Source organism: Lycorma delicatula, chromosome 1, assembly GCF_047948215.1.
Source record: "Lycorma delicatula isolate Av1 chromosome 1, ASM4794821v1, whole genome shotgun sequence".
Taxonomy (NCBI): domain Eukaryota; kingdom Metazoa; phylum Arthropoda; class Insecta; order Hemiptera; family Fulgoridae; genus Lycorma; species Lycorma delicatula.
This window is the reverse complement of record NC_134455.1, coordinates 220337326-220364470: the sequence shown is the minus strand read 5'-3', so window position 1 is coordinate 220364470 and position 27145 is coordinate 220337326. Positions and strand designations below refer to the sequence as shown.

Below are 27145 nucleotides of genomic sequence, written 5' to 3'. Positions count from 1 at the left end.
GAGATAATGATCGTGAAAAGCTCTAACTTGAAAATATTGAAAATTTATACTTAACTGCTATGACTCTTGGAAATTATTTTAGTTATTTTAGAAAAAAAAAAATTATTTTAGTATATTTTACTTCAGAAAGGTCTTATCTATATTAGTAAAATAGAACATTTTTGATGAAATGAGATAATGATCGTGAAAAGCTCTAACTTGAAAATATTGAAAATTTATACTTAACTGCTATGACTCTTGGGAATTATTTTAGTTATTTCAGTATCATTTAATACAGAGTTGAGTAAGTGTACTCGTACCGTATGGACATGTTGTTGTGCTACTCTACAATTTTAGTATCGACTGGTTTTTCGGCTTTTTTCTTGGAGACGAACAATAGGTATTGTTAAGTGAGTGTCAGTAAATTAGAGCGCCTGGCCAAGGCACTCCGCAAAAGTATAGATAAAAATGTAAAAAAAAAATAAAAGAGCTGGAAGTGGACATTAGTGCTGAGGCTAAGGAGCTGTAAAGAGTGGTTAACAGCGCCCTGACCGTACATTCAAGAGACAGACTTCGGAGGCAACTACTCAGATGTGGGTCGCTACCGGCTGCCCAATCATGGATGCTCTGGATAACGGGGTACCCACGGCACAAATGACTGATTTTATTAAGAAAGATTAGCCTCTGAGTCCATTTTGTAACACTAAAATTGGTGCTCCGGATAGAAGAATGGGCGCACTGGGCACTGTTGCCATATTGATATGCACACTGTGAAGGAAGGCAGGGCCTTGGACACACTTGCAGCCAGGCACCCGCAGGTGGCCTGTCCTCTGGGCAAATCAGATATCAGAGCTGGAAGTGTGTTTTGGCTACGTTGGAGGCACGACTTATTGGACAAATTGGAGGAGATGTGATACCAGTCTCAAACATGTTTCATGTTGCCTGCATTGATGATGGAGGGGATCTTGCTGGGGCTCTTGTGGACGTCTTTAACAGAATCAGGATAAATAGTGGCGACTGCCTGGGGCAAATACAAACGGAGATCTATGAGCAGAATACTGCGACCTATGTACGAAGATACTAGAATGTGAGGGCAGAGCGTCTGGGCGCTGTCTACACATAATCGTGCCGGATGCCAGATTTCCATGTGCTTTGAGTACCGATTCCCCTCCTGATGCCTTCCACAAGATGGAGACTATGATGATTAAAATTACGGGGACTTATGCCGATGTACTCAAATCCCTTAAGACACAGGTTGTTGTACCGCCGACGTCGGAGATTCACTCCATACGTAAGACTGGAGAGAACATGGAAATAATGGTGAAGGAGGAAAAGGAAAACTCGGGCGAATAAAAGCAGTTTTTAACAAATACTATTAAGGAGGTAAAGGTACACACTAAGACCAGGATGGCCGTTCTCCAGGTGCGAGACTTGTAGAGCGACATACAGCCGGCTGAAGTCCAACAAGGGCTGTCTGAGGCCAGTAAATGCCGGAAGATCTCAAAGTGACCGTTAGATCGCTTCTCGGCCTCTGGCCCCGTACTGTGAATTGCAAGCATAATACCGGTGTTATTTCTGCAAGGACAGTGTTCTACGTACCCGTCGTCGGGGCTGTACAACGATCGGTGGCGGTTAGTCAACCTACGTTGCTGCAACGTTTTAACACACTACGCTGCGTTTTAGCAGCGTAGTGTGTTGCAGTAGTAACACCGTCTGCTAAATAAGGACGTTTCCTTTGTTTTGTCGGTGTCCCCAATACGTAGTTGGTGAGGCCAGATAAGTTTTCGGATCCAACGACAGGTTCGGGAAGCGATTACGCTCCGACCTCGCCGGTGGTCAATAGGAGTTTTTAACTTCTGACTCCTCGAGTGGGCTGCGGAACAGACGGTCCAGTCGAGAAAGATTTAGTTAGATGCTCACCTGGTCTTGTGGCAGGTGATAGTTCCATACAAGCTGTGATCGTAGTGCCTGGCGACACAGCTGGTGTATTTTCGATAAGCTCGTCCAGCGATAGAGCAACTCGGGGGAGTTTGTTTGGAGGACTTGGTCGGATTGGCCAAGGACTGGTCTCCTGTGACCCCTTCATGCCAAGGAGGTCACTCGGTAGGTCGCCGCCGCGGCCCCGGTCTTCCGCAAAGGAAGTCACGGAAGCCCCTCGGGTAATGGAGCGCCCGAGCGAAGCGGCATTGCAGAAATCCTGCGTGATACCTCTGCTCCGAGCGGTGCGGAGGAGGCGAAAGCCGGAACCGTGCAGCAACCGCATGGCATTGAGGGGGCCGCCAAGTCCGAAGTACGCCTCCCATCGAAGTCGGGAAAGGCGGAAAGCGGTAGCGCTAAGTCCGCTCCTGGGCCTAAAGTCCCGGAGGGGAAGCCAGTTGAAAAACAGGTGACCTCTGGGGTTGGAAGTATAGGGCGGATTGAGGAGATGCAGGCCGAATGGTACAAGATCTCCTGTAAGAAGGAATCAAGAGTCGGTCTTGAGTTGCGCCAGTTGGTGGACTTATACTTGAGCGAATGTTCACTGATGGTGTCGGGTCTGGCATTAAAATGTGAAGGCACAAGTCTATAAAGAGAGTGGAGGAGAAGGTAAAAAAGCCTGTCTCCTTCGTCTCTGTAACCGCCGCGCCTGCGCCTAAGCGGGTAGGTCCGCCGCCGCCAGCCCAGGCGCCGGCTTTAGATGGGAATGAATCCATTCCCTAAAAACTCTGACTTATTATGTAGCAATCTGTGCATTTTCCAGCACTTTTCTTTTTTTCTCCCTTCCCTTCAAGGCCCGATCCATAATCCCAAACACAGTCTTAAAAGTGCCAGTTGCCTCTATTCCCCTGGGAGGCCATGCCAGACTCGGCTATGCTGTTCCTGACTGCACCCCCCAGAGGCTGGGTCTCATCTTTTAATAAGCACCTGCCTCTAATCCGGGGGCCCCAGACTGGGTCTCAGTCTTTCTTTCCCCCACCAAAAGACCCCAGGAGTCCCTGTTCAATCATTGATGGGACACTGGAGCATCCCACCCCTCCTGAACAGGGCTGTCCTCCCTGCCCTAACATTAACAGCCCTCACCCATCGTCCACTTCTTCCAGATAATGTTCCCTATTATCTTACTGACTATAGACCAGTTCCGAACGGCAGTGAGTAGAATGCATTCTTGACACCTAACATCACCACCACTGGGTTGCACCTAGTCCTCCAAGAATCTGATGCAGCCTTGTCAACAATCCTCATCACCCTAGCTATGACATACTCTGTTGTCCGCCCTCTCCTGAATCCATATTGACATTTACTAGGGCTTCCCTTCCATTCTACTTCATCTCTGCCAACAGACGCTCTGCCAACAGCCTCTTGAAGAGTTTGCTTAGGCAACTCAACAGGCAAAAAGGCTGTATCCGACTGGCCCTCCTACCTCCCCTCCACCTTTCCTGAGTAGAACCACCCTGGCCTCCTTCCATTCTGGTGGCAAACAACCATCCAGGAGTGTTCGGTTGAAGGCCACCAGCACTTGATCAACAGCAACTTCCACCATTGCAGCCACAACCTCGTTAGTAACTCAGTCGAGGCCATGACTCTTTTTAGCTTTCAGCCTCCCTGTCGCCTGTCGCAGCTTGCCCATTGTCAATACAGGGATATTCACTGCAGCTACCTCTCTATAGATGGGGCCAGTCACCTCTAGAGAACAAAATATCAGTTTGGTTTTAAGAACCTCCTCGGCAGGAACGGGTAATGCCCTACCAAATCTAACAGTTACAATTTGGAAGGCACATCACCCCATACCTGTCCAGGAGCTTTCTCCACTTCCTCTTCTTACTATCTAATATTTCACTGCTGTAAGCGCTCTTTTTTCAGCCAGCTCCTTTTTAAATGAGAGGATGTCCTCATGATACCCCCTTGTACTATCCCTGCTGTAGCTGTCTCCTGCTCACTTCCGCCACCCAAGCAGTCCACCAGTGTACATTCTTTCTTTGCGGACTTCTATGGTCCAGTGACTTTTCTATTGCCTTTGATACCACCTTCATCAGGTAGCTGGGCGAGATGTTATTCAGATGACCAAGGCGCTCTTTCACCAACTTCTTAAGCCTAACTGGGTCCTCTTTTGAACATAATCTCCTGTTGTCAGCTGCCACGCTATAAGACCCATCATTCCCAATCTCAAAACAAACAAAGAAATGGTTGCTCAACGACTCCTCTTCAGTGAGCACCTCCCACCTACACGACCCCTCTGCCAACCTTGGTGAGATAAACGTAACATCTACAAACAAGCATCCATTTACCCGCACCAGGATAGGTGCTGTCCCATTATTGAGCACCACCAAGCCCAACTCGGCTATATACTCCTGCAGAATTCGCCTTCTATGGTTTGTGACATGTCCTCCCCATGTTACGTTCTTTGCATAAAGATCACAAGATCACTACATCCTTTCAAAGAGGGTGATTCACACTGGCCAGATCCTCCAAGCATTTTTCATAGTCATCCAGACCAGAGTTTGACGAAATATAAACAGAAAAGACCTCAACATCTGGAAGCTCAACCCATACGAATCCATTTCTCTTACTTGTGGTTGGGATCGGCACACCGCTCCCATAAACTGCCGCATTCCTCAGCCCATTTATTGTCCAGCCGTCTTCCTCCACCTTCCTCAAATTAGGCTCAGACACTAACAAAAAGTCTGCTCCCTTCCGCCTTCCCAATTCCAGGAGCGCGTCATGTGATGCCGCACTCCTATTTGTGTTTAATTGCAGAACTGTGATGCCTAGTTACCCCACACCTCATACATTTCGTCATGACCTTGAACCCTTTGGCCTGGTGCTTTCCTCGTCACTGTTATGACACAAGGCCGACCTGTCAGGGCCACTGCATCTGGCTGCCATGTGCCCCACCTCAAAGCACCTGTAGCACCGTGCTTCTCCGTACTCTGGAACACCTTGCAGTGGATCTATCCCACATGAATTCTTCTCCTGGCCGCTAACGCCATCACTGACACTGCTGACATCACGACTGTGGCTTTTCGTATCACCAAAGGCCGAGCGTAAGGAGGTCACCCTCATATCCTCCATTTTTCCGTTGTCGCCAATGGCCTCACTGATGGAGTTTAGAAGTTCCACTTCTGTCACTTCCTCTTCAAGAGCCTTAATGATAATGAGGCCTCTCCTATGCGACCCACTTGTGATACTCACACCCTCTAGTTTACTCAGCATCTTCTTCTGAACCTCTACAACTTCTTCTTTGTTGGCCCTCACTTACATATGCAAGGATTCCCCACCATCTCTCCTGATGGACAGTATGTCCCCAATCTCTTCCTTGGTCACACCATTTTTTACTTTTTTGAGGAGGTTTGCATATTTAGCTCCCTTGGCCTTAATCACAAGTGTACTTGTAGGATCTGTCAGCTGCTGTGGCCGTTTACTCACCGCCCGTTCACTATTGCTTTGTCCAGATACACAACCCTATTACTACCGCTCCAGCATTTTCTTAAGAAGTACGCCTACCTTGTTCACCACTGAGCCATATCTAACCTCGGCTTTAAATCTTCTGCATTTTCTTTATAGCTCTGTGTAAGTCCTCTGCAACTACTCTCTCCCCAGCCCTAGTGTCTACTACCACCGTGTACACCCTGCCCTGGATATCTTCTTCGATATCCCCTATCAACACTTCTGATAGGCCCTGTTCCACTACCAGCTGACCCCTCTTCAGCTTAGACTGCTTCACCGGCCTATGCAAGGTGACAACCCTGTCCAATAGTTTCCTACCATGGCTTTTCCTGCCATCCTCCGCTAAGTCATATGTAGCTAAAATATCACCACTGGCCTCTAAGATGGACACCCTTTACCTCCTCACAATTTTTAAGCACTCCCTTGACCACCTCCTCATAACCAGGTCCGGAACTTCCTCGTCTGGCACACCCCCCTCTATCTGTGACAACAGCTCTCTGTTGATGGCTCTTGTTGTTTGTGTGGCCACATCTTTCAACGATTCACCACTATTGTGTATCCTTATGAGACCGGGATGCGATAATGCGTACAGCTCTTTCATCACAATTCCCACATCCCTCGCTCTCTCACTGACCAGAACTAATGTGGATTTATAGGTATGGTTATGCAATAAAAATTATGTCTCTCATGACAGGATGAATGTGAAAGTAATAGGAAACAGGTTCATACAGATGGATGGCTTTCTGTTGGAAAATTAGAAATTTGTTATCTGTACTTGCATATGCTTAAAATTATCTGACTAATGAAAAAAAATAAATATAATTCTCAGGTGAAGCAGAGACAAAAATAGCTTTTGCAAAGCATTTTACTGAAGAGCTAGGACTTTATAATACTATCTGTATTGTGAATCTTGTTGAGCAGACTGGCAAAGAGAAAATTATTTGGGATGCTTACACTCAACATGTTCTGTCATACAACTCTCCAGACCTTACCTATGTTACATTTGATTTTCATGAGTATTGGTGAGTATTGTTAAATTATAAATGTATTTAAAAATTTTGTTTAAAAGAAAATTTGAATATTATTTTATTATTATTTCAGATCTTGTTATTTTTTTAATGATGTAATGTTTCTTGAAGTTTTACTTCAATGTGAATATTGTTGTTTACTGATAATATATTAAGATGCACTTAAATACTAATTTAGATTTGAAATGGAAAATTTGTTTTTTTTTTTTTACACTGCATATATTGAAATGTAAAGTACATTTATTTGATATTTACCTAACAATATTAATAACAAAATAATTTAAAATTTTAAAAAATAATTAAAAAGAAATTTAGTTATTGATAAGATTTTGTTCTCAGAGCTGATTTTCTATTAGGGATTTATTTCTAGTTAAGAATTTATTGTAATGTAGGATTTTTTATAAATTTATAAAATTTTAATTAAATAATTTACAACCATGCATTTAAATTAAGTGCTTGCCGAAAAGAAAATTTTTGTGATTAATTGGAATTTTTTTTTTTTTTTTAATTTATCTGAATTTAGCAAACCTTGTTAATAAAGGATATTCAATTTCCCTAAGTATTGCCAGTATTGATAAAATTAGACTTTGACCTGGTTTTTTTTTTAAAGATATCGGTTTATCAATAGCTGTGTCATAAGTGTTTTTATTGATCCTTTAGAATTTATAATGAGGTGAATGAAATATAAAGTGAATGATTTTTTTTTTTTAATTATAGCGTAGATACATGAAAAGGTCTGCATAAATAATCTGTATGCATGTCAGATTACAAAATTTCCAGTTATTATAATAAATAAACATTAAACTAACTTGATGAGAGGGACTTTGCTCTGACACCTAGTTATATTGGACCCCAAATTTTTTGTTACAGCTGATTAATACTTTTTAATAACAAGAGATTAAATTGTTTGTTAATATATATCACAGTTGTAAACATGAATGAATCTGTTATGAAATATATAATTTCAATAGAAAAATAGACTTCCGGTTCTGGATAAAAAATAAATTGCATTCCTTGCAACTGGATGGTTCCATGAATGTTTCAGGAATAGATTCTTAAAATTAAAAAGTGTGAAGAAAGGATAAAACAACAAAAGCAGAAAAGGCTCATTTAATAAACTAAATTCCCATAGAGCAAGTTAAACAAGACTAAGAGCAGTTTCATTGTGTGATGTTGGCATTTATTAGTAGCTAATAATATAATAATTATTTGTCCTAGTTACTTTCTATTCATATCAAATAAAGAGTCTGCATAATAAATTACCTGGAAATAAATATAATATTTATTTCCCTAGTTTTATCATTTTAAACAACCAAATTTTTCAGTTACAGTATTCCATGATGGTCTGAAACATTTATCACTTTACATTTGTTGTGATTGCAATTTTCTGGACTATATTTCCCGAGTTTTGTTTTTAAAGTTGGAATTTTTAATGCTTAATTAGTTTGTATTCTTTGTCGGTTACATTACTGACAATTTCCTTTAAATCTGTGGTGTTTTGTTTTACTTCAAATTATTTATTAAAATCATGCCAGTTATTTTTAAATTGATTAACTGATTTTTAGCCTAGATTTAATGGAAGTTAGAGGTGTTGAAACGTATTTTTATTTCCTAAGGTTTGGTGAATGTTATGTCATGAAATTAAACATTTGTTACAAAAACAGATATTTTGAGTAGAAACAACGGTTTTGTTGTAGCTTCTCAAGCAATTCTTCCACACAGTGACTATAATAGTGGGCTTACGTAAGCTTATTGCATAAAATTCACTTGAGGTGGCTAATTTGTTTTAGAAGATATTTTAGATTTATATTAGTTCTGCCTTCCTAATTATAACTTGTGTAATGCTTTTAAAATGATATTAATTATACATTTGCATAAACATAAACTGTTAAGATAGATATTATGAAATGAAGAGAAAATGGCAAAAATTACTAATTTATTTAATCATGGTAGATGTGACAAAACTTAATAATTTTTTCTGACTATAAAGTTTTTTATTAAGGTAATTAATCCAGATAAATTCCAGTTACTTGATAAATCAGTTCTTTCAAAAATAGATTCAGAAAGACTTTATGTATTTTGACCTCAGTTTGATAATCTAAAAACTTAAATTCTTGTGATGACAATAGTTTTTCTGTTCTCAGATGTGTTTTATATTGATCATTTTAAGGATATTTTATATTATGCAACTTCTAATTTACAGTAGAGGAATGCGATTTGAAAATGTCTCTATTCTGTTGAACCAAATGTCAGATATTCTGCATGAGTTTGGATTTTGTTGGCAAGACAAGCAAGGGCTAATATGTAAACAGAATGGAGTATTCAGAGTTAATTGTATTGACTGCCTTGATAGAACTAATGTTGTGCAGGTAATTTACTGTAATCATGATTTTATTTCATTAGTTTACATTGTTTTTGTTACTTATCTCATCTACTTATTTATTTGTATCACTTATTCTACTGTAATTGATATCTAGATAATTTGATATGCTTTTTGTTATATATGTATATTCCTAACTATTAAAATTGATGGATTCTCCTGTAATTGAAGGAACTTGTTATTTTTTCTTAAAAGCAGTCAATTTATTGGAAAGAAATTTATTGATTCTCACTTTAGGAATCATGAGACTTTGTTGATAAAGTACCTTGAATTTCTTTGAAAAAGAAGTGGCCATACCATAGTGGAAAGTTGTATATGGAGAAGCCAAAGATTAAGGGATAGTCTTAAAAACTATCCCTTAATATTTGGGTAGGTGTCACCAAAAGATGACACCTGCCAGTTAAAAGCTGATATTGTCTGAACAGCGGAAACTTAAAAATTAGATAATATTTTGTTCTAGATGTTACATAGCTTAAAGTAATGGGAAACTACTATAGTACATGGACTACTTAGGAGCAGGCTATCAGAAAGACAAAGACACATATACACAAAGGTTATTATAAGGCAAAAGAATAAACAAATTACACAATATACATATAATGGGCTTATTTTCAGTAATACACAAAATTCCAATTACTTAATGATGGATAAAAAATAATTTATTGATTTTATTTTTTCAAGTAAAGAGGACTTTTTTATCATGTAGAAATGTGGCACAGTTAGATTTTTCATGTGTGAATGTTGCAGATTGTTGATCTGCAAATGTGTGAATGACATGACGGTGATGTGTAAGGGAGTTTTTTTATTAGTAGATATGATGCTATATATGTATGAGTATGAATTAATTTTTTTTAAATAAAATTCCTAAAAATAATGACAGCCTTTACAATAATGCTCTATAATTAATAATTTGTAACACTACTACAAATTAAATGGCTAGATCAACTGATCTTATTTATTTTAAATAACACAATACTTATTTCAAAATGTAGTTAAATGTTTTCGATTGGAAATTAATACATAACTTAATTCGACTCTCCGTAATTTAATTTAGAGACAATCAAATACTGCACTTGTACGTTAAAGTAAGAATTTAATAACTGGTATAATTGTAACATCATACAAATTGCTTTTTTGTAAAGTAACAAATAGTTGATTTACTATTCTAAATTTGTAAAATTTTTTAAATTTCAAACCTTTTAATTGTTTATATTTTTTACATAATCTATTGTATTAACAGATATGCATTGAAGACAGATCCCCTCCAAGTTTTTCTACTACCCAGAATTCAAGAGATTAAATATGTTATAAAATATCCTATCATTTTTTTTCAATTTTTTGTTTTTATTTATTAGTTACATGGATTAAAGAAGACCTTTTCCTGGATTTAAAAAAAAAATGAGTATTCTATTTATCTTGGTTCCTTTATATAAAAATAGGCACATTTGGCAGTTTTTTTTTTGTAGGCCTTATTGTGAGCATGTGCCTTAAGAAATACTTTCTTTGTTGATGAAACCAGTTTATTTACATTTCCAAAGGTAGATCGTACTTCTTCAGCGAGTCAATGTACTCCGTGAGCAAAGTATGTCACGTGAATCAAATTCGGATAAAATACTTGGAGGGCTTTAGCTGCCTTGATCATATAGGGAGCAGCATCTGAGAGAAATATAATCACTCTTTCATCTGCAGAAGATTCAGGAAATATTTTTTTAATACCCTCATTCACAACAGCAGCTAGAAGATCGAACGCAGGTGGCTTTGTCAACCTGTGTAATCAGCGAGTTAAGAGTTCATAAGTACCTAGGTGTTTTGTTTGATGAGAAGTTGCTTTTTAGCAGTCACATTAAGCAAGTAGCAGTGGACGCCGTCTCAGTGATGCACAAACTTTGGAGGATTGCTCAGAAAGACTATGGGCTGTTGTGTCGTCAAATGTACACGGTGTACCGAAGTGTCTTTGAAAGCATGACATCTTACATGGCACCCGTTTGGGCGCATAGGTTGGATATGAATTAGAGCACTTCTCCAAAATTTAAGGAGTGCCCAGCGCAGAGCCTTAATTGTATGCACTGGTGTTTTTAAAACAATCTCCTACAAGGCTACCACCATATTGGGAAAGGCTCTCCCAATCAATTTAGTGGTGAAAGTTCAGGCAGCCATGTGGAAATTGCAAAGAGGTTGGGAAGCCGAGGTATTTGGGATGCGGTTTCGAGTCGGGCCAGTACCGGAGCAGAATGGCAATCACCATGCACCGGATCTAAATTTCATTCAGTTGCCCATCTTGTGCCTGCTGAAGATGCTGCAGAGCCTCACGATGGATGCATAGCAGCTGGAATGGCACACCACCGACTAAGGAATGATCCTTGTATAAATTTATACAGGATCTGGGGGGGATGGTATGCCTCAAGCTCGTTTTTAAGGGCAACGGGTGCCCAGGTGCTCACCAACCATGTTAATTTAAACCAATATCTGTTTCGGTTCCGCCCAGTGGCTGATGAGCTGTGCATCTGTGGGGAGGTCCAGTCAAATGAACACTTGATGTTTGACTGCCCTGCTCTTGTGGAGGCCAGAGGCTGGACCACCCTGGAACGTCAATGTGGCGTTCAGAGGCCGGGCAGCAAGTCAATGTGGCGAGAGCTGCATTGTCGGAACATGTGGGATTTCCTTGATGCTTTTGCTTTTTTCAACCAACATCAGTAGTTTAACAAAGGGGAAAAGTCTTCTACCGCACTGCTGTGGGAAACTAACCTAGAGATTATATGGCTGACCACAGCCAATTAAGGCTCCAAGCATTTTAATATGGCGGACAGGTACTTGCTGGCATTCAGCGAAATGAATTTTATTTTATGGATGTCATATATATTTTTAGTAGTTGACAGGATGCGCCTACCCATTTTAGCAGATATACGACAAGTGAGCAGTTGGGACACGTAAGCCGGTGGTATATGGCATCACGCTTAGTCTGCTCACGCTGTTAGGTAAGCTCTAGAATCTATTTAAGATACTGGTTGCTAAACTGTTTAGAGGCTTAGTAGCTGTTTGTGGCAGAGACATTTGGTTGTATGCTTTAGGGCGACCAAATGGGGTGGTGGTGGGAGAAATGCCACGCAAACCAAACCCTCATTCACAAATCTGGCGATCGTAGAATGATTTGTCTTTTAAAGGTGTTTGCAGGCTACCAAGTAGGAAAAAGAGGGCTCTAGTTTTAATGCAGCAACAATTAAATTCACACTGTAACGACCACAAGTGTCAGTAGTTTCATCAGCTGAAATCAAAATAATGCTATCCTTGAGTTCATTGTGTATTTCTTCCAGAACATGCAGGTAAATTGTTGGTATGTAATTTTTACGCAATGTTGATTCAAGCAATATTTTCGCAGAAAATCTTCAAAGGTAGGATTTGTAAGTTTGTGAAGAGGAATATTACTTGTAAGCAATGTTTCACATAAATCCTTTGAAACCTTTGGAAGTGAAATCGCTGCTACTTGCCGCTGTTACAAGTTGTTGTGACCTTTCTTTTGCAATCCTGCAATATGAAGACTTATTTTGATATGCTGGTCTATTTGAAACTTTTTTGTGCACAAAATATTTTTCTTGTGAACTCAACAATATAAAACATTTCCGTTGTATATAAACGTTCCAGGATAGTCATCTATCCACGAAGAGACACTTTTTTTTCGTGATGCATGGTACATATTAAACTTTACACAAACAAATAAAAAGGTAAACTGATGCAATGAACGCGTCAACAATAAAATGCGTAATTTAATTACCTAGTTGGAGGAGTACTGCAGTAGGCATGCACGACACAGAATGGTATCGTCCGTCCTTGTCTCACGTGAGTGTGTTTTTCTTGGCCTCATAATAATATTATCCTACAAAAACAATAGACGTGCAGCTGCTACGTGCGCTCTAAGAACCGTACAGCTAATAGGTTTGGCTGGCTACAATCTAAGATTGCATTCATTAACTAGGTACCCTACCGAAAAATATTGTAAATATAGCGAAAATATGCATCATCACTCGATTTTAAGGAAAATATGCAATAACTGGTGAGAATGGTCTTAATTTGCAAATTAAAGAAAATTCCGGGCGATGATAACGCACAGGTGTTTTTCGCCCCCCCAAAAAAAAAAAAATTAACTTGCAAATGCATATAATCCGGTCTCTACTGATAATACTCACAATAAAGTTTACAGATATAATTCATAAATGTTCAATGTGGCCCACTCCAGCTGCATGGCACACATCTAAGCAAGCGGTAGCTGAACTCATCCCATATACGAGGAAGCATATCCTATGTTACTGAGCTCTGCAGCTGTGATACAGTTCAAGATTTATTGGTAGAGGTGGTTCCCATTGTGTCCATTGTTAAGGTAGAGATTCATTCAAATAGCATAGAACATCTAGGTGCCAATGAAGTAGAGAGCTCTGTCCTGTTGAAAAAAAATCAAATCTTGTGAATCTTCATTTAATTGCTGGAAAAGCCAGTTTTCCTGCACATCCTGTGAGTTATCCTAGTAACCATGTGTTTCGTAGAAAAGGATGGTTCATAAACCTTTGTTTGCAATAGGGCATAAAACAATTAACCTTGAGAAAGTCTTTCTCATTTGCAGTGTGCAATGGGGAGTTTTTAGACCCCGTACGTGAACTATGTCTCCATTCACGTTTCCACTGAGATGGAATGTCGCTTCATCACTAAAATTTAAAACACAAAAGAAAAGTGTCATTCTCCATGTTTTCAATCATTTGATCATAAAATTCACACGCTGTAGTTGGTCACCTCCGTAAAGAGCCTGTAAAAGTTGTAGGTGGTATGGCTTGAAAAGTAAGTGACGTCTTAAAACATGCCAGATTGGTTGAGGTATTCCAAGTTCTCTGCTTGCACTGTGGGTTGACTTTATTGGGTTTCATTCAAAACTTTCTTCAATTCATCTCATGTTTTCTTCTGTCACACGCAGTTGGTCAATGCTCTTGCCTTTACAAAGACATCCTGTTTGTTCAAATTGATGAAACCTTTGACATGTGCTCTAACTTGTTGGAAGTTCGATTTGAGATGAAATGCATGCTGCAGCTGTTGCTAACTGAGATTTGCCATACTAGAAAACACACTGTGGCCATCTTACACAACTGACATGTAATGACAGCACAAGCACTCTAGCAGTCGTTTATGCAACTAAATGCGCTCTAGTGATGTTATTAGAAACTTTCAGACCCATTCTCCCAATCCCTATGTACATCATTCAGATACAATGTATAGTTCAGTAAATATAGTTACTAAATTGAGTCCATCATTTATAATTGTTCCATATAAGCAAGCCTACAAAAATACTGTGCTCGCAAGAGTTAAGTACAGTCTCTTGAAACAAAACAGGATCATTTTTTGTCCATTACTTTTCTCCATTGATCTGTTACAATTAAGCAATCAAATGGAACCACCTCTACCAACTCATCTATCATTTAAAAAGATAATCATCAAAATCGGAGCATCTGATCAAAATTTATGCCTGAGCATACATAATATTTGTATATAAGTTGAATTGGTAACCTCCTCCTTTTTGAAGTCAGTTGAAAATGATGGAAAGTGTGTGTACTTTACCTCGAATGTATATTATTGCTGCTATTGGAAAATTTTGGAAAGCTGCTACATATGAAAGAAATCCACCAAATGAGTAATTCCAACTGACATCAACAATTGTGGTGGTCTTTTATATGCAATAAAATTAGCTAAGAGTGTCACAAGTAAGATATCTGTCAGTGATGGTCTCATAAACAGAGCTGTGGATACAGTCAAGAAATTCAGATGGCCAGTTCTTAGGAGAGACCAGTTAGAAGATTGAGAGAAGCCAGATGCTGATTTAATTTAAAAAATCAGATGCTGATCTAATTCAAAATTTAATTTAATTTTTATTTGATAACAAAACCATATGTGAAAAGTGCAGATGGCTAAGATTGCACCCAACAGTGCTATTTCTCAAGCCACTAAAGGATATCGGTTTCAAATTAATAGAAAGAACCATTTATTCCTTTACGATAGACCATGACAAGTTACAAGCTATTACACTCAACAAAGGCAGAAGCATTTTTGTGAAAGGCTAGTTGCCCTAAGTCGAGCAAAGAGCTTAGAATCTTTAGCTTTGTATAATTTAGAGCATAACAAATTACTAAATAAACCACAATCACTGGCAGAGATGAAAGCCTGTATACTGCTGAATTTCTAAAAAAACGTTCTAATCCAATTTGATCAAATATACATAGGACCACCAGTGAAAAAATACGTTTCAAATAAAAAAAAAAGAAAAGTGGTTCAAATATGTTAGGCCATTACAAAATTATACGTGAACATTGCTAAAAAAAATAGATACTAGTTGAATTGAGAACCTCCTTCTTTTTATTGGTCTGTAAAAAAAAAAATTTTCTCTAAATAGAGACAAAGTATGTTTGCACTTTAATAATGCATTGTTTTTCACAAAACAGGTACATTATTTTTTTTATTTATGCTATCCATCTTAGTGTTTCTTATTATTTATGATGATGTATCAATAGCAGTAGTCAAACTATTTTTTTATGTACCACTCACGTGAATTACAGGTCATTAGCGTACCATTGAACTATTTGTTATATATATCATTAAGATACCAATACAGTTATATCTCAGCAGTAAAACATAATTTTTACAAAAAACGTTTATTTACAAAGAAATGTTACATTTACTTAAATTACTGATTACAATATTCTTGACAAAAATTCAATGAGAAAACTGGTGCTGCACGCTTAAAAAAAGTGAAGAAAATCTGGTTCTCTGGTTGAACCAGAATCTTAAAAAAAAAAAATTGGATCACGGTTCAGTTTATTACAAAATTTATTTTTTACTGGAATCATAGCAGAAGATCCACTTTCACAATTATTTGAGATAGAAAGTGAAATTAAAAATAAGCTTTTTTTGGACAGCAATGGATATTTATTTTTAACTTTTATCCAAGAAAATGAAATTAAAAATAAGCTTTTACTGGACAGCAATGGATATTTATTTTTAACTTTTATCCAAGATTCACATAACTCTAGTAAATTCCATTTCCAAACCTCTATCACTAGAGAGTTCTATCAAAAATTCTGTTCTGGAATTAGTTAAGGATCCAGGAATGATATCTGGTATGAAATTGTTGGGTTTTGTACCCTTAGGAATTCAGAATAGTTTTCTTTAAAATGTTCTTCAAACATTTCAGGGACATTAGGCAATGGCAATTTATATTATTGATGAAATGAGCTTTATTTCAATTTTCCAAATTTGGAAAAGACTGCTGGTTTCATTCGAAACCCTATTATTCGTCATTTGACATTCTTTGATAAATACGTTTAATTTATTATCTACTGTAAATTAATTTATTGTTTCACCTTGTAAACTTAAATTTAAGTCATTGAAGCAATTTAAAATATTTGATAAGTAGGCTAGTTTTGTGATCTGCAACTTTTGACCATGCAGTTCTAAATCGGTATCCATTAGAAACACCTGCACCTCTGTATGTAGCGGTAATTGAATGTAGCCACTGCCTATTTCAGAACACAATTTTGAAAATAAACAAGAGTTTAAAGCCCGAGATTTAATAAAATTGATCACCTTGACGGCATTGTAGAGAACATTTTAAATTGTTCTGGGATCTATTTTACTGCTAAAGCTTCTCTGTGTACACTGCATTGAGTGAAGGTACAATTTTCTGTAACCAGTTTTACTTTGGTGGCAACATTTCCATGTTTTCTGTCACAGCTTGAGCACCTTCAGAACAGAATTCAACACACTGATTTCAATGCAGTCCATTTTCTGCAAAAAGGTCATCAAGCTTTTTGAATATTTCATTGGCAGTGGTTTGTGTTGATAGCTCATCACAAAATAAATTATCTTCTATAATTGTACTTTGAAATACATACTGCATGTAACCCATAAGTTTAAGCTTAGCTAATTACATCCATGTTTTCATCAAATTATATGGTCAAAAAATCAGTACTTTTGATTTGAATTGTTAAGTTTTCTTCATCATTTCAATTGTAGGGTACACAGTATTATTTGACTGTGGTGTCATATTCAGCTGTTTTACTGACAATTCACTGTAAAAAAAAAACCATACCTTTCACAGCAGGAAACAACAGCTCTTCACTAATTGCATGAGTTTTTGTACACTGCTATTCTTAAGTTCACTAAAAAAAGATGCCTCATTTGCTTTTTGAGTACTGCCTTTTAATGACGGACATAATTCTCTTGACATAGTTCTCTAAAAATATTCCTTAGGTTTATTTTCTAATCTTGAAAATATTATGGTGCTATTTCAATAATGAATTTTTCATTATTTGCAAGATTTTCAAAACAGATTACGCAAAGAGGTATAGGCTTATTGTTTCTATCTGTGACAGTAAATTCAATATTAATGTATGCGAGCGAGATAATGTTTTTGTTAGAAAAAGATTTTTGTCTCTACAAATTCTGATTCTGAAGTAGAGCTTGATGGCACAGAGTTTTTAAGTGATGACGTTTTTTCTATTGTTGCTCTAAAAGCCACTTATCCATGTGATTTATAATTATGTCAACCAAACTAACTTAACCAAATTAATTCAATCTCAGAATACATAAATAAGTATGTGTATAAGAAAAACTCCCTTTCGAGATATGTATGCCAATACCCTTCAATTTTATCAAATGTAAAAGTATATCATGATAACAATATTTTCTAATCAAATTATGTCCAATTGTTTCATATCTAACATTTCAAAATAAAGTTAATATTATTTTGTGGTATCTGTTCTAATATATTCTGTAATAAATTTAAATAAATTATTGAGAAAAGTTTATATTTACACCAACAAAAATACCAGGAAAACAATAAAATCTACCACATTAACATCTCATTTTTCAAATATACTTAATAGAGTAGTTTTCAGGCTTGTAGAATGTGTTGTGAAAGCTGCACTACATGAAGACCCAGACTGACTTTTAGAGTGAACATTATGTTACCAGATTGGCCATTCAAGCATTCAAGATTGATTTTAGGGAGCAGCTTTAAGAAGAAAAAGTTACCTATGTGGAATTTGTAAATTTAAAGAATCATGATAATGTAAAATGGAATAAAATGTTTCAAATTAAAAAAAAAAAACACTAAATTTCAGGGAGAGGAGTTATTTACAATCTGCATTAGAGCCAGGCTGTAGTTAATATAAAATTATATAAAAGATGAAGAAAGTTGAGCTCCAATTCTGAAAGGTATGAGAAAAGATAATCTCTATCGGGTACATTGCATTTAGTGCTTTTGAAAACCAATACAGAAACTGAAAGACAAATCTGAGAATTGATTAACTGTCAAGGAAAAAATAAAAAAGTTAAAATTTGTTAATGACATTGTTCTTTTGACAGAAATGAAAGATTATTTAGAAGTTCTGAGTGGCATGAATTTATTGCTAGGAGATAATTTCAGTCTGAAAATTTATTTTATTTTTTGTATAATGAATAAAAATAAATAATTATAAAGCAAACATAATAAAAGTTTACAGAAAGTAGGATAATTAGGAATTCCTAATTATTGTATCCTTTCTGTAAATTTTAAATGCTAAGATATTCAAACGCATTTATACCGGAAGTGGGAGACTGTTATTCATGAATTTGAAAAAATTACAAATGAGGATGAAATATACAGTCATCAAATGCAGACCCGTAGAAGTAAAGGGAGTTTTCATGCATAACAGAAAGATTTTATAACTATGAGATATATTAAATATAGATCTAAAAAAAGAAATAAACTCTTAGAAATGTGTGTGGAATAAAGTGCTTTATGTTGGCAAAACATAAATAATAGGTAAAACAGAAAGGTAAAAGAGCATTTGAAATGTAGTGTTAATGAATGATATTAAAAGTTAGATGGTTAGATAAATTTCAAAATGAGATCTTTAGGCAAATTGGTCGATAAGCACTGCACTCCAGGAATCCAAAAAAAACCATAGCCATGACTTTTCTTGCAGATGGAACTTCTTTTGCTGTTTGTTTTCACCTGCTTCCACCTACTGTTTGTACTGCTGTTGGTCTCCAGTTGTTATAGCGAATCCATGCTTCATTTATTATAATAAAACATTGAAAAAATTCACAGAATCATGTTTAAATAAGTCTAAACACCCTTGAAAAGTGTTCAGTGAAAACATTTAACTAAATTGTAAAGTTAAGTATTGTGATAATTAAAATAATTAATATATATCAGTTGAAATAACCATTTAATTTATAGTAGTTTGAAAATTATTAATTATTATGTATTATTTTTTTATTATGAAGGGTGTTATTAATAGTGTTTGTCAGTTAATTAGAACTGTTTAAACTTTGTTATTGGATATAATTCTAAAGATAATAAGAAATGAAAAAGTTACTACAGGGCACAGGGGCATTTAACCTTATTTTATTACTATCATGATTTTTATACTTTTGCAAATTTGATTACTTATAAATGAAGGCATTTTTCTCATAAAAGTTTACATTAAAATTGACATATACATTAATTTATTTAATTTACATTAAAATATCATATGTATACCTTAGTGTTAAAAAAAAATTTAATTCAATGTGGCAGATCTAAGATGGTGGACAAAAATTTTAAACACCATAATGTAAAAATTTTGTAACTTTGTTGATCCGTACTTGTTTCTACCTCCTATTATTACTCAATTTTGTAACATGAAGCCATTTCTATACTTCGATGTCACCCTGTATTGGAGTAATGAAGTTGTAGTAAAAAAAAATTAACTTTTGCAGCCATGAATTGTAGCATTCTTCTTGGCATGAAAGCTGATTGGAAGCCTGATTCAATGAGGGCTTAATTGCCATTTTAGGGGAAGAGTTGATGCAAAAATATGCAGGAGTGTGGGTTCTATCATTAAATGAATGAAGAAAAGAGAATGCACTCAATTAGATATATGATTTTGGAAAGTTTTTATTTGAAAATCTTCTATTTAAAGGTACAACAACTTCTGTTAGAAGTGAGCACAGCCAGATAAGCAGGCATTATCATTCTCTGGGAAAGATTCCTGGTGCCAAAATATTTTAGAATTTGTTTATTTTTTCAGTACAAACATTTTTCAGTAAGCGATAGTGTTTATAGTGTCCCTTGAGATAGAAATTTGATAAAAGAGAAGACTTTTGTTCCAGAATACAATTGCTATGATTTTTTTTTGTGTTGATGTTGACATTTTTAATTATTTGCTGATGATGAATCCTTTTGGAACTATTTTATTGTTTTTGCTACCAGTTAGATGCATGGTGACAAGTTTGGTCATCATAATGTATGAAGAGTGTTTATGTTTCACTTGTTTAATTTTCTTAGTGATTATTTTGCCAGCACTTTCAACATTTAAACATAAACAATTTTCAATAGCCTAATGATCTCAAAACTTTTCTATAGATAACAGTTTTTATACCTCTGCAGATTGCTCTTGGGTTTTTAACATCTTTCAGTACAAACCTTTTTTTGATTGATTTCATCAGTAAAAAAACAGACAGCACTCCACTGCTTAACTGACTAAAAAAATCATGACTTCTCATGTGAAAATAAAAAACACCATTTTACCAAATTTTAAATGTATTTATTTTTTTACAATCTTAACTATATTTCAGCATCCAATTACATCTAACTACTTGTTTATATAAAAGATTAATTGTGTTGTGTTTGCAGCAAATGTTATGCTTCTTATGTATATGAAATCGTAGTCCCAGATATATGTATGTATATTGGCATGAATTTAAACAGTAATTTCTACTTTCATTCAAAGTTATCAGTTTGTGGTATGTACTTTTCTCTTTAAAAGCACTGAAATTGATATACACTTGGCAAGCACAATGTTGTACAGGCCTGGTAAACTCTACAGATTATGCAGATCCAATTAGACTCATCAAAACTGCTGATTATGATAAAAAAATTTCTCCTTTATTTTTATTAGCATCATATCTTTCCTTTTCAAAAATCCCTCATAAATTACATTATTTATCAACATAAAGAATTTTGTAGTGTATCTTATTTTAGTATATTTATTAAGATTCAGATTTATTAAATTTTATTTATCATATTGTATTCATATAAAAAATTTTCTTTTATATTTATACTTTTTACAGACTGCTTTGGGTAAAGCTGTGTTACAAATTCAGATGACTAAGCTGGGCTTAATGCCACCTGAAGGAAGTTTACCTCATAATCTTAAAAAAACATTCCAACTTTTGTGGGCAAATAATGGTGATATTATTAGTAAACAATATGCAGGCACAAATGCTTTAAAGGTAACAGTACTTTAGATTTTTTTTTATTAAAGATATTATACGATTTAAAAAAAATAATTGTTTAATTTAACTTGCTTGTTTATTTGAATAAATAATTAAATTTGGAATCTGTGATCTTGAAACATTACAACTCAATTTTGTGTAAGAAGCATTTTCCAGAGTTTTTTTAAGTTGATCGGATATATTAATGCTGATTTATTATTGCATGTTCTTACTTTAAAATTGTTGGATATTGTACAATAACTACTGCAAATCATTATCATTATTATTTTTTTTTAAATTTATTTATTTATTAATTTATTATTATTTTTTTTTCTTTTTGAATATCCCATTTGGAGGACACGCTTAATCAACTTTTTAGCCCATGCTAATTTCATTTTTCTAGACTGGTGTTCTTTCTCTTCTTGAGTCAACTTTCTCCCTTTTCTACAAGTGAGTTTTTTCCTCTCCAGAAACTCTAATTCCTGTATTGTTTTTCTGAATGTTGCTCTGTCTTTTAAAATGTGAGTGTATTGAATTGTTTACTAGGTCATTGTCTATTTCTTTAAGCCAGGTTATCTTGTTCTTGTGAGTGTTTAGTAGAGTGAAGATCTGTTTTGTTAGTCTGGTGTTCTATTTTTACACGGATTTGAATACTAGATCGTGGATACCGGTGTTCTTTGGTGGTTGGGTTTCAATTAACCACACATCTCAGGAATGGTCGAACTGAGAATGTACAAGACTACACTTCATTTACACTCATACATATCATCCTCATTCATCCTCTGAAGAATTATTGAAACGGTAGTTACCGGAGGCTAAATAGGAAAAAGAGAGTCTGGTGTTCTCCATTCTGTATATGTGTCCATAGAATTGCAGTCTTCTTTTCCCAATTACATCTGTTATTTTTTCTATTTTGGAATATAGCTCTTGATTTGATCTTTGTTTATAATCTAGTCCTGTGTTGTTTTTTGTGCCTAATATTTTCTGTAAGATTCTTCTCAATATTCTCTCTACGTCCTGTACTTTATGTAGTTTCAGTGTTTCTGCCGCATATAGTACTTCTGGTCTAACTACCGTTTGGTAGTGTCTTAGTTTGGTGTTCCAGGAAAGGGATTTCTTGTTGTAGCTATTCTTCTTGATATTGTATGCTTTTTCTATTTTGAGTAATCTGTTTTCTAGAGCTATTTTTTCATTATTGTTTTGTGTTATCCATTCTCCTAGGTATTTAAAACTGTCAGTTCTGGCTATTTTATTTCTATTTATTTTAAGATGTTATGGCGCGTTCTTGATGTTTGTAATGTATTGTGTTTTCTCAAAGGAGATCTGTAAGCCAGCCTTAGCTGCTTGTCTTTGGAGTTCTGTTATTTGTTCTTGCGCATGTTCTATTGTATCGGTGATTAACGCCATATCATCAGCAAAAGCTAAGCAGTCTATAACAACTCTCTTGATTTTTGTTCCGAGATGTAGGCCTTTGGTGTTAATCGCCTTTCTCCATTCTCTAACTATCTTCTCTAAAACGCAATTGAACAATAATGGTGATAAGCCATCTCCTTGTCTTACTCCTGTTTTAATTTTAAATGGCTCTGAGAGTTCTCCCATGAATTTAACTTTGGAGGTGGTGTTTGTTAATGTGGCTTTGATCAACTCTGTAGTTTTACTGTCCAATCCCAGTTCTCTTAAAATGTTGATTAATGTGTCTCTGTCTATGGAATCATAGGCCTTCTTAAAGTCAATGAAAGTTATGACATACTTTAAATTTCTGATTCTTTTAATATCCATCAGGCTTCTAAGGTTTAGTATTTCTTCTACGCATGACCTGCCCTACCTAAAGCCTCCCTGATATTCATCCAGTTGTGGGTCAAGTGTTGTCTCAGTCCTGTTTAAGAGTGCTTTGGAAAGGATTTTATAAGTAATGGGTAGTAAGGAAATTCCTCTGTAATTGTTTGGGTTTGTTTTGTCGCCTTTCTTATGTAATGGATGAATTAATGCCGTAGTCCAATCATCTGGAAGTTTGTTTGTTTTCCAGATCTCCTGTAAAATTTCTGTCAGGCATTTTATCATACTGTCACTGGAGTGTTTCCACAGTTCTGTGACTATGTTGTCTTCGCCTGATGCTTTATTATTTTTTAATTGTTTGATGATATCCTTCACTTCTTCTCGAGTTGGTGGTTTCAAGTCAGGTGGACTCTTAATTTCTTGGAACTCAAAAATCTCCTGTGGTGGTTCACAATTGTATAGTTTGGTGAAATATTCTGCGAGTATTTTGCAGTTTTCCATGTTATTGTAAGCTATTTTGGAAGTTTTAGGGTCTTTGAACTGTAAACTAGGTGGTTTGTATTTTGTTAAGTTGGTTTTGAATGTTCTGTAAAAATCTCTTGTATTATTTTTCTTGAAATTGGTTTCTATTGAAGTGAGTTGGTCTTTAAGGTATTGCTGTTTTAATTTTTGAATCCCTTTGATGCTATTCTTCTTATTTCCCCAAAAGTTTTTTTATTATCATCGGTCTTGTTCATGTTCCAGATGTTCCATGCTTTCTGTCTTTTGATGAGTAAGTCACTGCACTCATTATTTCACCAGGCATGTTTGCGCCTTTTGGTGAGAGGGATTGTGCTTTCTGCTATTTCTATTGTCTTTCTGTAGTTCTTTCCAGTTCTTTGGTGTTTTTTTTTCTAGGAGACTTTTGAAGCTATTTTCTTTTGTCAGTCTTTGTGTGTCGAATTTCTTGGGTTGGTATTGTTTCTTTTTTCTATTGATGGGTCTTATCTTGAATTTAATTATTGATATGTAGTGATCAGAATCCAGATTAGCGCTCTTGGCAACTTTAACGTTCTAATTAATTTCTTTAGCAGGGTGTCTGCTTATGGCCACATGATCTAGTTACTATTATAGTGACAATATATAAATAAATAATAATTAAATATTATAGTGACAATAATATTTCTATTATTGTCACTATTGTCACAATAGTGACAATAGTCACTATTGTATTGTGTCTTTGAGTGTTTGCCAATACTTTCCTGTTTGTTCTTTTTGCAACATGTTTTTGTCATTGGTTGGTACATCTCCATTAACTATTGTGTATATCTTGTTGGTTGATTTAAGAGTGAGCTTTGACAGTCTCTCGTTAATAGACTTGAGTAACTTACTTTTTTTTTCCTCTACTCCCCTGGACCGGTCTTACTTGGTGGTATTGCGCCATCCAGGGGAGTGTCTTTTTACTCTAATAGGCCTTCCCGCCTACCGGCTATATACCGGCATGGCAGGTTGGCCTACCGGTTAGCTCTTTTGAGAGATTTTTACTTTTTATTATTGCCCATTTTTTATTAAATTATTGTCGGGTCTTTTCTTAATGACTTATGATTGATCCCTAACTAACTCCCCTGGAATCCTGAGCGGCTCATCGAGACCGACACACCTCGGCATGTCAGCCCTCACTGCTGAGGCTATCCGCCCTACCCTAACTTAGCTAAAAACCCATGCTTCTCTCATCCATGTTCTTTTGCGCAATAACTAGTCTGATGTAAATCGCAATTCTTCTCCAATTGGATTCACTACTTAGTATGAACTTACTATTTCTGCTGGAGTTATCCCAGTAATTGCCACGTTAAATCTTAGAGTAGCCCACCTATTGCATGCGAAAAACGTATGCTCCGCATCGTCTGGTTCCTCACAGTACATACACCCTGGATCTTCCCTCCTTCCCACTTTGTGTAGATATCTGTTGAAGCAGCCGTGTCCTGTGAGGAACTGTGTTAAATAGTAGTCCGTGTCTTCTCTTCAGCCAAGGCTCAATTACTGGGATAAGTATTTTAGTCCATCAAGCCACGCCGTTTTCAGCCCACCTGTCTTGCCAGCTGTTGATGATAGCACCTCTGACCTCTTGCTCTCTTCTTCCTTGCGACTTTTCTACACGTTGCCTCTCAATTAAATCAATTGGAGGCACACCGGCCAAAACGCATAGGGCTTTGTAAGAAATGGTCCTATACGCCGCTACCACACCCAGGAGCACTCTTCTGTGTGTCCTCACCAATTTTTCCTTATTTCTTCTGATGGAGATGGAATGCCACCAGGCCGGAACTGCATACATTAGCGAGGACACGACAGTGAATGCGAGCAGTCTGCGTTTGGAGGCTCTAGCAGCCCTCTGCGATGACATGATTGCATTAAAGCTCTTCATCATGCCTTCAGCTTTCTGGAAAATGCTGTCTGTTTGATCGGTATATCTGCAGCTCTTTTGAAGTATCACTCCCAAGTATTTTAGGCTGCTAACTTCCACTATGGCGCTACCGTTGATACTTATGTTCATAGGCTCAAGATCTCTTCTGCCCGTAAATGCGGTACACTGACACTTGTCTATAGACAGCTCCAGTCCCCTAGAGCTTAACCACTCATATATATTATATTGGTAGCAGCGTTCGCCCTCTCGTGCTTTTCCATGATTGTCTTGCCTTCGCAAGTTCATTGGCGTATGCTATCACCTCGACACCGTCTGGGAACACACTGTTTAGAAGTCCAATGAAAGACTATTAGCCATAATAACGGCCCCAGGACCGATCCCTGCGGCACTCCACCGTGCATTTGGAAGTATATAACCTCCTCCTGGGCCTCGACTGTGCATCTTCTATTGGACAAATATCCCTCTATTTGTCTGCGTAGATAAGGACTTAATCCCTTGACTGCAATCGCCTCGTTGATATGATTCCAACCAATGGAACCAAATGCGTTCTTTATGTCCAGAGAGATCAATAGAGGGATATGTCTGGTACGCCAGGTACCACTTTTTACTTCATTGGCCCAACCAGAGATCTTGCATATGGCTTGCACGGTGGAACGTCCTCGCCAGAAGCCATACTGGTTCGGACTGATCCCGACTTCTTCCTCCAGCTCTTGGATGATGCGGCCAGCCAGCATCTTCTCAACAACCTTCCCCATTGTGTTGAGGAGGCTCAGGGGTCTATATGCTACGTTTCTTCTGTGGATGCACTTTTTGGCAGAAACACCATCCTGGCCTCCTTCCAACAACCGGGGAAGTCCTTGTTTACCAAGCCATGACTGGCGACCTCCAATATTTCCCATGGAGCCTTCTGGATCAGCCCCTTAATCATGGCCACAGGGATCTTATCTGGTCCAGGGCTCTTCTTTATAGCTATGTTCCTTAATGCTAGCTGCAGCTCGTCCATCGTGAATCTTCTGCTCTCGCACTGTGTAGGTCTGCTTTCCCCTGGCACTATACAAGGGAACAATCTCGCTTTCTGCATTGGCCGTAGTGAGGACAGGAAGGCATCTACCAAACTTCTTCGTGACGATACGGTACGCCTGTCCCCAGGGATCGCTGTCAAGCTCCTTGCAGAGCCTGTTCCAGCAATCCCTTTTCTGCTTCTTAATAGCCTTATTCAGGGACCTCCTCGTGTTGATGTATTTTTTAGCCATTTCCTGGTAGCCATCTCTGCCGTCCTTAAGGAGTCTTTGTTTCTTTCTCCGGAGCGTCTGCAGTTCCTGTCTCCACCTCCCTATATCTGCCATCCACCAGTAGACTACGCGCTTCCTAGTGGTATTACCAGCCATTCTGCCAATTTCTTGTTTAACTATGTTTGTTAAGGCTTCTGGTGTTTGATACTGTATATCCGTCAGTCTAATAGCTGTCCTACATCTGTAGTGAACTGTGGAAGGGGGCGTGTTCCTCCTGCCGAAAGTCCACATCCCTCAAGTCCAGTATCGAAGCATAGTGATCACTGGCGATCTCCTCTGGCAGCACCCTCCAGCAATACTGCTCTCTCCTTCATCTGCAGTAGATTATAGCAAGGTCGAGGAGTACTGACTTGTGACCTCTTGCTTCGAAAGTGGGTGTGTCATCGTTGACGCAGTGGCAGCCAATAGTCTCCATTAGGTCAGCCAGAATTTGACCCCTTCTGTTAGTGTATCGACTACCAGCCACCACCATCTTGCTATTAAAGTCACCCAACATTACTATTCTTTTTGATGACTTGATAACTACTCCTTGTAGGATGTCTATGAACCTAGTAAATTCCACAATATCAATGTTGGGTGACACATACACACC

The 27145-nt window shown here is 36.9% G+C and overlaps 1 protein-coding gene across 3 annotated transcripts in view; it reads left to right on the top strand.

Moving 5' to 3' along the window:
• Positions 1 to 27145, top strand: part of sp3 (phosphatidylinositide phosphatase spermathreecae) — a 133894-nt gene that overhangs the window by 35367 nt on the left and 71382 nt on the right. For all 3 annotated transcript variants that reach the window (XM_075372918.1, XM_075372925.1, XM_075372934.1), the window contains exons 6-8: positions 6233 to 6425; positions 8635 to 8800; positions 20941 to 21102. In XM_075372918.1, the coding sequence (XP_075229033.1) occupies positions 6233 to 6425; positions 8635 to 8800; positions 20941 to 21102 (521 nt within the window). The remainder of the gene's footprint in view (positions 1 to 6232; positions 6426 to 8634; positions 8801 to 20940; positions 21103 to 27145) is intronic.